Source organism: Electrona antarctica (assembly GCF_951216825.1).
Source record: "Electrona antarctica genome assembly, chromosome: 12".
Taxonomy (NCBI): domain Eukaryota; kingdom Metazoa; phylum Chordata; class Actinopteri; order Myctophiformes; family Myctophidae; genus Electrona; species Electrona antarctica.
In genome coordinates, this window is record NC_136793.1 from 8466209 (window position 1) to 8477262 (window position 11054).

At 45.4% G+C, this 11054-nt stretch overlaps 1 protein-coding gene across 1 annotated transcript in view; it reads left to right on the forward strand.

Moving 5' to 3' along the window:
- The window catches only part of trpm3 (transient receptor potential cation channel, subfamily M, member 3), a gene marked incomplete at both ends in the record, with an annotated part of 426331 nt that overhangs the window by 330818 nt on the left and 84459 nt on the right, over positions 1-11054 (forward strand). Inside the window, one exon of the mRNA XM_079516029.1 lies at positions 5069-5361. Within this exon, the coding sequence (XP_079372155.1) occupies positions 5069-5361 (293 nt within the window). The remainder of the gene's footprint in view (positions 1-5068; positions 5362-11054) is intronic.

Genomic DNA, 11054 nt, shown 5'->3' on the forward strand with positions numbered 1-11054 from the left:
TGATGACCTTACTGTGTAGCCTGGTAGCCTCCTCGGTCCATGATGACCTTACTGTGTAGCCAGGTAGCCTCCTCGGTCCATGATGACCTTACGAAGATGTTATAGTTGCATCGAAACGTTGCAGTTTTTACCTGCACCCTGCTGAGAAAAGGCTGTAATACATATATTTGTGTGATCATTAGAATGTCTAGAACATGTATCATGTATTATTGTGAAAGATATCCACCGAATGTAAATTATTAATTTATTATTATTATTTTAATAATTATTATAAATGTGCATACAATTTTCATTAAACTTTTATCTTTTATTTTTTTTAACATAAGTCCTAGTAGTACAAAGTAGTAGTAAGGTTGAAATCTCTTTTTTGCAAGTAGAAATGTATCCGGGTCTTACAGGGTTAACTGTCCCAGTTTGCTGCAGTGCCTTTCTTCAACCCATCACACATATTAATGGGTACAGCCTACAACCATATCTAAACCCGGGTATATTTTACCCCGCCCCCCCCCAGCGTCCCCCAGTGGGAATCGAACCCGGGACCTCCTAGCTGAAGCGACGGCATCAATACCGAGTGTGCCAACGTGCCCCCCGAGAAAATAATAATCGTACGTAGATAGAATCGTTCTGTGCTGACTATAAGCACAGTCGTCCACCCATGGGACAACAAACGGGCCTTGGGGTTACAACTCACAGCCAGCCAACAGTGCAGTATGATGAAGCGTGTAGTATCTGGGCCCCAAGCTACACAGGGAAACCTTTAAATTGTGCATGCACAGTTGACCAAAAAGACCCACCGTCCAAGCCACCCTTCCCCCCTCAGAGGGAAGGGTGAAGCGTGTAGTATCTGGGCCCCAAGCTACACAGGGAAACCTTTAAATTGTGCATGCACAGTTGACCAAAAAGACCCACCGTCCAAGCCACCCTTCCCCCCTCAGAGGGAAGGGTGAAGCGTGTAGTATCTGGGCCCCAAGCTACACAGGGAAACCTTTAAATTGTGCATGCACAGTTGACCAAAAAGACCCACCGTCCAAGCCACCCTTCCCCCCTCAGAGTGAGCCTCTTAGAGACGTGTCTTGAGCTTTGGAGTGGCCACTGATGCGAGGCCAGAGCTAATAGGTCAAAGAGGTCATACGGTTCCCAGACCAGTTCGAACACCTATCAATAGGCCTCTCACTGCCTTTGTCCAAGTTCTTTTATATTACTGAGATGGATTATTCACACACACCTATAGGCGAGAAACTCTCACACACACACACACACACACATTTTCAGTCATTCACTCACACACACACACACACACACACACACACACACACACACACACACACACACACACACACACACACTCGCAGTCATTCACTCATTCACAGGCACATACACGCACTCACATGCACACACACCTATAGGCGAGAAACTCTCACACACACACACATTTTCAGTCATTCACTCACACACACACACACACACACACACACACACACACACACTCACATGCACACACACGCACATGGTTCACATGCATTTAGTGCATGTGAAGAGACACCCCGGATAGTATAATAAGCACCTCGTGTTAGTTGGAGGGCACTTTTCAGTGAACAATTCTTCCTGTTGGTCATGATTTGGCATAATCAATGATGTCCTTGAAATAAACTCTACATTAGAACTAAAGGACACTGCCTGGACTCTCTCTCTTTTTTATATAACCTGCCTGGTATATATCCACCTATTATCAACACGCAATAGACTACAAGCGTTTGAAAGGGGAAATCGCCATGAGGAGGAATATCCGATTTCCTCTGTGAGTGATGGTCTGATGTGATGCGTGGACCTTTTTTCATTTGCTTAAATTCAAAGCGAGGCCGTCCAGTCAAATAGTGGAGAGTGCCCTAAGCGGCCTTCACACGCCTGGAATCACTTACACATGCACCATATCCATCAATCCATCCAGCGTCTGGAGGCCATGTATGAATGTTTGATGACTGCACTCGAGGTATATGGATATTATGTATGACTCATGATGTTGTGATGTCTGAGCGATGCGCTGCATGGGAGACCTCTGTTTGCATTTGGCTGGAAGGGGCTAAACCCACCCACCTGAATGGGATTACCATCACCAGGGACATGCACACATAGACATCAAAGGGGGGCTTCAGCCCCTGCACTTTTACCCGTCTGTAAAACAACTGCCCTCTCCAGACCACGAATGCAGCATTTACTGATGGTGAAAGAAATGCAAAATGCCACTCCTCTCCTTTCCATGCCATAAAGGCAGCATTCAGAAGAATAGCTTTTTTCCTGAACATGAGCATAGCATTTTGCATTGAACAAATGTGCTTAGAAATCCATGTTGTTACACCGCAGCTCCACTAGCTAAAGAGGGCTGGGTTGCCCCCCGAAAATAGCTGAGCTTGTAGATCTGCTATTTTCGCTAGTTTGGTCCAAAAGTGCCCCCTTACGGGATTTCAGCCCCTGCCTGTTCACTAACAATTTACAATGTAGGCATTTAGCAGACGCTCTTAATCCAGAGCAACTTACATTAAGCAAGAACAAAAAGCATGGCAATACATCACATACATAAAAAGTAGTTATCGTGAAACATGCGTAAGCTAAGAACGTAACAGTGGAATATCTATATAATGAAACTATACATATACACTATACATATATGCTATACTGAGCTATACATATGTACTATGAAGTGTTATGACTACATACAATGCAATTATAGTGCTGTCTACATAACATACTAAAAGTCTGTATCAAATGCTATCTAACTAACTACCTAACTAACACTGTCTGCACGTGCCTGGACGTGCTGAAATTAGAAATAACATAGCCTTGTAGATCAGCTATTTTCAGGGCCTGTTGAGTCTTTCGCTACCGAAGATGCGGCGTACAACATTTCAACACGAAATGCTGCGTTCAAGTTCAGGAGACGTACAGTTGGGGGGGGAAAAGAGGCAAAGACTGACGGACCTGACGATTGAATAGTTCCAGACGTAACGAGAGAGAGAGAGAGAGAGAGAGAGAGAGAGAGAGCGTCGGGAAAGTTACATGACATGAAAACTCCTGTCGGACGGCCGTTAAAGTTGATTGAGTTGGATACTGTTTCTCCCTCTAACATTTCCTCGTATTTCTAGTTTGTTGAAATAATGTCATGCACATTTATCTGCCCAGTGCATAGCCTATACTGCAGGCCTGCAGCTTGACTAGAACCTGACAGTGACAGTTTGAAGCTCTTGCTACTAAAATGATCTATTATTTACTATATGGAGAAACCCCTTCTCACGCATCTCAATGCGTGAGAAGGGGAGCTTGTATTGGTTAATTTTATGGCCAGCAGGTTGAAAAGACGAGGCTTGAGGATGTTGTAGTATACTCAGCAAGTATTTTATTAGTTGCTAAGGAGTCACCGAGTTAAACAGAGTTGAACAGAGTTGTGGATGACGGCGTCTCGTTGTGGCTCGTATGACTGACTCTCGTCTGTTTGCATTGAACATATATAGAACCCGAACATAACGTGTGTGTCTGTATGCGTGTGTATGCACTGTGTGTGCGTGTATGAGTGTGCGCGTGTGTGCATGTGTGTGTGTGTGCGTGTGCGTGCGCGTATGCGTGCGCGTGTGCGTGTGTGTGTGTGTGTGTGTGTGTGTGGGTGTGTGTGTGTGCGTGTGTGTCCAATTAGTCCGACATGCTGGCGTCACTATGGTTAATTGAGTTATATCAATGTGCACATCCTGTGAAATCCTGTGAAAGTGAATTATACATACACAAGGCCATACTGAACAGGTGACCATTTCTAATTCCTATAGGATGTCAACACAGTGTCCCATTGATCACTATGGCCCTGCGCGTGGTCACAAGTCACAAGTCCAGAGTACCATGCGTTCATCACTATGCACAGTATACTGCATACTGCAACAGTATATATAAACATCAAATATATTGGTACATTCAGATATAAATAATTTCCTATACTTGCCATCGCAGAGTGGAGTGGTGGGGCTTAGCGAGGGGTAAATTGTAAACGTTACGCTGATTTAGAGTACTGTAAAATGCTGTATAGTGCTGGAAGATTAGATGTGTACAATTTATTCGACCGAAACGTCTGTCTGTCCGTCCGTCCGTCCGATGCTCCTCTGAGCCTACAACAACTGCACCATGAAAACCCATTTTCCCCTCTGTTGCAATCCCAATTCCCTCTGTCTGCCGGCCGCGTGCGTCACAGTCCTCAATAACCGCCCACCTGTCACTGTGACAGCGGTGGAAATCACCAGAGATCAATATGTCGCCCCGTTAAGATGTGGCCTAAACGCCTGACTGACTGACTGACTGACTGGCTGACTGGCTGGCTGGCTGGCTGGCTGGCTGGCTGGCTGGCTGGCTGGCTGGCTGGCTGGCTGGCTGGCAGGCGTTGTGTGGCTCTGCGGTGACAGCAAAGCCAACCTGGAGAGTCATTACACCCCCTCAAAAAAAACCTCCCGTCAAGGCAATTATGGGCTCAGCTGAGCCTGAGAGCCACGCTGATGGCCTGTTGTCTCTGGTCCAAACAATGTATTTACGGTTTACGTATAGCGGTGGTTCACAACCCTTTTAGCTCAAGACCCAAAAGAGATAAAGCTGACCCAAACTATAGTGAAAACAGCAGATGTACAAGCTCACAACCCGTCGCTTCGCACAGTGTTGTGAGCTTGTAGGGGCGGCGGTTGCTCAGGGGTAGAGTGGCTGGATGGCAACCGCAAGGTTGCCAGCTCGAACCCGGGCTCCCCAAGAGTTACTGTCGAAGTGTCCTTGAGCAAGACACTGAACCCCTAATTGCTCCTGATGTGCTGGTTGGTGCCTTGCATGGTTTCCGCCGCCATCGGTGTATGAATGTGTGTATGAATGGGTGAATGTAATGTATGCAATCTATGTAAAGCGCCTTGGATAAAGGCGCTATATAAATGCACCATTTGTAGATCTAGGCTAGAGCAGCTTCAGTGTTTCATTTTGAATGCATTTATTTATTCATGTTGTAAGTTTTGACACCCAATTTTTCTCCCCCCTCCCCTCTGCGACACGCACGCAGGACGACATGCCCATCCGCAGGGGGCGCCAGAAGACCACGCGCAAGCGCGAGGAGGAGGTGGACATCGACCTGGACGACCCCGAGATCAACCACTTCCCCTTCCCCTTCCACGAGCTGATGGTGTGGGCCGTGCTGATGAAGCGCCAGAAGATGGCGCTGTTCTTCTGGCAGCACGGCGAGGAGGCCATGGCCAAGGCGCTGGTGGCCTGCAAGCTGTGCAAGGCCATGGCGCACGAGGCCTCGGAGAACGACATGGTGGATGACATCTCCCAGGAGCTCAACCACAACTCCAGGTGAGTGCTGATGATTCCATCCATCCATCCATCTTCAACCGCTTATCCGTAGTCGGGTCGCGGGGGCAACAGCTCCACCAGAGAGCTCCAGACTTCCCTCTCCAGAGCAACATTAGTGACTTCCTCCTGGGGGATCCCGAGGCGTTCCAAGGCCAGTGAGTGTATCTGATTGCATTAGATGACGTTAAGCAACGTTAAACTCACTTTTCCACTCACTTTGCTACTCGATTTGCCGCTCGATTTCCCATTCACTTTATGCATGCGCATACCCGCTATTTGGCTGATGCGTGCTGCACGCGAATGTGTGACTGTGTCACTGCGACCCCAGCTAACTGCCAGTGAGCCAGTCAGCGCAACATTGTCATCATGACATGCTGGCCCATAATACACAGGCACACACAATCAGTCGGTCCACATTCAGAGCGTTGCGTTGCGTTGCTCGGCATTCAGCGAATACAGCGGAGAATTCAACTCGCGGACGCGGTGACATCTTTTCTTCTCTTTTTTTCTATAATTTCTCGAGGATCCGCAGAGAGGTGTGTCCGCCTGTTAAGGACCACTGCTATAGGCTATAGCCTATTGACAATTCCGTCAACAGATAAAAACTAGACCAAAATGTTACGGAGGGGACTAGTGGAGAAGAGATCTATAAAACAGAACTATAAAATACAAGTAATTTTAAGGCCTGGTTGCTCCTGTTGAACCCTACGCACCCCAACCTGCACCTTTTCCCAATATTAATCTATTTTTGGCTCTAAAAAATGTTCCGCAAGATTGGCCTCACAAGGTCCACTATTCTTGTGGGGATATCTGGCCCTCATAAATACCTCTCTCACGCTCGTGTGTGTGCACGTACTGTACACACATCGCTCACACACACACGCACGCACACGCTCGCACTGTCGTGCACACACGCACGCACACACAAAGTAGAGGTATTTTCTTGGTTCTTACGTGTACTGTAACTCATTTTCTGTGCTGAAATATTGATGCAGTGTTGAGCTGGGATACATATCCAAGTAACCTAGCGCACGCACGCACGCACGCACGCACGCACGCACGCACGCACGCACGCACGCACGCACACACGCACGCACACACGCACGCACACACGCACACACTCTTCTCCCATCATTCCCCGAACAGTAAAACTGTTTGGACATACCAGTTTCCCACACAACAATGAGGATAATTTACACTGTATAATACACAGTACATGCCTATGGTTTCCCTGCATTGTGACCTGCTTTACTTATACTGTCAGTGGTGGAAAAAGTACTTGTTTCGCTTAAGTATCAATACTGCAATGTAGAACTCTGTTACAAGTAAATGTCCGGAATTTAAAATGCACTTGTAAGTTCGGTTCCATCCAACCTATAATCACTGTTATAGGTCCATAAAACATTTATTCAGCTCTTTTGAATGCATTAATTGCATACACTATTCGGTGATATATTTTCTGCCAATTCAGGCCGAAACCGAATAGTGTATGCAATTAATGCATTCAAAAGAGCTGAATAAATGTTTTATGGACCTATAACAGTGATTTTTATTTAAGTTAAGTTTTGCCATAACCATCTCTTTTGCCATAAATCAGGTAGCTTTAAGGTACGGCCATGACAGCTATATAGATATATAATATGAATCATTTTCGGATATTTGGCATTCGGTTTCGGCCAAGAATTTCCCTTTCGGTGCATCCCTAATACAAATATTTTGAAAATAGACGATCTGCAAGCTCACAATGTGCCACATCACGACACTCTGTGAGCTTGTAGATCTGCTATTTTCAACAAGTGTAAAATCAGTCATTAAGACGGCATCAAGGCATCAAAATGCAACCAAGTGTAAAATTACTTATACTGGATCTCTTGTCCACTAGTCCCTTCCTAACATTTTAGCCTAGTTTCTATTTGTTGACGAAATTGTCAATACATTTAGTCTTAGTTTTAGTCATCATAGATTAGTTTTCATGTATAGTTTCCATTTAGTTTTCCTCAGTGAAAAAAGGTAGTCGACGGACATTTTTTGTTTTAGTATTAGTCGACGAAAACAACAACACTGCACCTCTCTAGTTATAGTAAAGTACAAATACCTCAAAATTGTACTTGAGTACAGTACTTAAGTAAATGTACTTAGTTAGTAGGTACTGTACTAGTTTTTCCTCCACTGTTTACTCTACTGTCTGTGTGTATCCCACTGAGCCTTAACGACACACATAGAGAACAGCTAACGACATGACGCATCCCCCTCCTGTGACGACATGCATGCTCGTTAGTCAACGACGTGCATGCTCGTTATAGTTAACGACACGCATGTGAGACCAAGACACAGACAAACAGACAGAGAGACAGACTACTTTCCATTGGTTCAATATTTTTGACACACACAGACGTAAAGGGTGTTCAATAGCACTGATTTAAGCAAAAAAACAAAAACAATGGAGTCATGAGGTTTCCTCCCGACAGCAACGTACATAAAAAGAGAAGAAAGAAAATGAATCATACGTAAGCTAAGAACAGTGGAATATCTATTTAATGAAACTATACGTATACACTATAGAGCGTCGCAGTCCCGCCCCCTTTCATGGCGACGCCAGGCCCAGGAAATGATTCCCAATGCATTTTTCCCAAATTACATTTCAAAAAGTATTTATTTAAAGACGGTTACGCCGCGGACAAAGCCAACTCGAGTCGTGATAACTCATGACAACAAACACAATATTTTGGACCAAATAAATAATTACAAAGAAGAAAAACAACAAAAAAAGTGTTGTAACCTGCCGTTTTTTTCTTCTTTCTAATTATTTGTTCAGCCCAAATAATTGTGTGTGTTGTCATGATTTGTCACGACAAGAGTTGGCTTTGTCCGCGGCGCAAATGTCTTTAAATAAATACTTTTTGAAATGTCTATGAGGAAAATGAACGGAGAATCATTTCCTGGGCCCTGGTAGGGGGCGGGACTGCGACGCTCTATAGAGTGAATGTCTACATCAAAAATGCTATTCGAGTTAGATAAGTTGAGCCTTAATTTGCATACGCCTGTAAGGTCGTCGTGCTAGGGCAAGTATATTGGATAAGGAATGTGAAAAGAAAAGAAGAAAAACATCTCCAGGAATGCAAGGCTCCACAGAGTCATTTTCCACTACATTGATAAAACGTAGCATAATAGTCCCCGACGGAAGAATACGGCACATAACGAGCATTAATTAATTTCAACGATGTTCTTTTTGGTCTCCGTCTCTGCATCGTCCTCTCCAGGGACTTGTAATGGTGGCTCCACACTCCACAGGGACCTTAAGGAGATGTAGGAACTGTCATTTATTTTTGCTATATTTACATGTATTACTGGCTTATACAGGCAGTATTTAGTGAATATTTAGAGAGCACACAACGTAAGCAGTGTTTGTTTGAGTAATGTGCAATGCTTTAGGCTTTAGGGCAGGGGTGCCCCGCAATCTTTTGACTTGAGAGCTACTTTTAAAATGACCAGCAAAACAAGATCTATACCCACCAAACAATTATCCCATTGCTGAAAATAGTTTAAAAATGTACCTGAAGGGGCTTTGGAATTGCGGTGCTGGCGTTACATTTAAGACAAACACACTCGGAACGAGATATAGAGGGCGAAATTTGAATTGGTACTGTTTTGTTTTGTATAACTTATGTAATGCTTGTGCGCAACACTCCTGAAAACATAATATTTCATTGTGGGTTTGAGCTGACACCTATTTGATGTCAATCAATGAAGTCGCCTTAATTTAAGTGGCAGATGCCTTTAGTTGTTTTTTCCTTTTTTTAATTATATACATTTAGGGGCATGTCATGTGATCTACCTGCACAGCCTTTTGATCTAGCTTTATGGCTCGTACACACTGCCCAATATTAGCCCAATATTGCCGTTACGCATTTCACTTGAATAATGTTGATAAAACTGCATCGGATTCGGAATCAACAGTGCAGAGCAAACTTTTGTTTTGGACCTCGTGCGCTGTGTGTGTGTGTGTGTGTGTGTGTGTGTGTGTGTGTGTGTGTGTGTGTGTGTGTGTGTGTGTGTGTGTGTGTGTGTGTGTGCGCACGCGGAGAGAGACAGAGTTATTAGAGAGAGAGAGAGAGAGAGAGAGAGAGAGAGAGAGAGAGAGAGAGAGAGAGATACTGTATATGTATCGGGTCTGGAATTCTGGATCGCATCTTGGTGAACTCTTGCAGTGTGTGATCCCTGGTCGGCGATCAATCGTTTAGTGTGAAAGCCACAAAGATATAATGACAGCCGATTTAAAAAAAAAAGACTCCTGCAGTGTGAAATGCACAACGATCTGATGACTCGCCGACAACTTTAAAACTCCTGCAGTGTGTAGGGACCATTAGGGGTTCACGTCATCGATCATGTAGATTTTGTCAAATTGCAAATATATAGCGGATCTACATAAGCTTGTAGATCAGCTATCAGCTATTTTTTTGGGACGCGACCCTGCACTCTTTAGCTACTGGAGAAAGATGCGGGCGTTTACGACATGGATTTCTACACAGAGGCCAAATTCTTTCAACGCAACATGCTGCGTTCAAAGTTCAGGAGAGTTCGGAAAAAAGGCAATTCTTCTGATCGCTGTCTTCGGGGTGCATGTACGTTTGTTAGACATACTAACAGTCTGACAGGCATTAGTCCGACAACATTGTCACTCCCGACATGCGCGGCAGGTTAAAACTAACCCATGGCTTCCCGACATGCGTGGCAGGTTAAAACTAACCCATGGCTTCCCGACATGCGTGGCAGGTTAAAACTAACCCATGGCTTCCTAACATGCGTGGCAGGTTAAAACTAACCCATGGCTTCCCGACATGCGCGGCAGGTTAAAACTAACCCATGGCTTCCCGACATGCGCGGCAGGTTAAAACTAACCCATGGCTTCCCGACATGCGTGGCAGGTTAAAACTAACCCATGGCTTCCCGACATGCGTGGCAGGTTAAAACTAACCCATGGCTTCCTGACATGCGCGGCAGGTTAAAACTAACCCATGGCTTCCCGACATGCGCAGCAGGTTAAAACTAACCCATGGCTTCATGACATGCGTGGCAGGTTAAAACTAACCCATGGCTTCACGACATGCGTGGCAGGTTAAAACTAACCCATGGCTTCCCGACATGCGCGGCAGGTTAAAACTAACCCATGGCTTCACGACCTGCACGGCAGGTTAAAACTAACCCATGGCTTCCCGACATGCACGGCAGGTTAAAACTAACCCATGGCTTCCCGACATGCGTGGCAGGTTAAAACTAACCCATGGCTTCCCGACATGCGTGGCAGGTTAAAACTAAACCATGGCTTCCCGACATGCACGGCAGGTTAAAACTAACCCATGGCTTCCCGACATGCGCGGCAGGTTAAAACTAACCCATGGCTTCACGACATGCGTGGCAGGTTAAAACTAACCCATGGCTTCCCGACATGTGCAGCAGGTTAAAACTAACCCATGGCTCCCGACATGCGCAGCAGGTTAAAACTAACCCATGGCTCACAACATGCGTGGCAGGTTAAAACTAACTCATGGCTTCCCGACCTGCGCGGAAGGTTAAAACTAACCCATGGCTTCCCGACCTGCACGGCAAGTTAAAACTAACCCATGGCTTCCCGACATGTGCAGCAGGTTAAAACTAACCCATGGCTTCCCGACATGCGTGGCAGGTTAAAACTA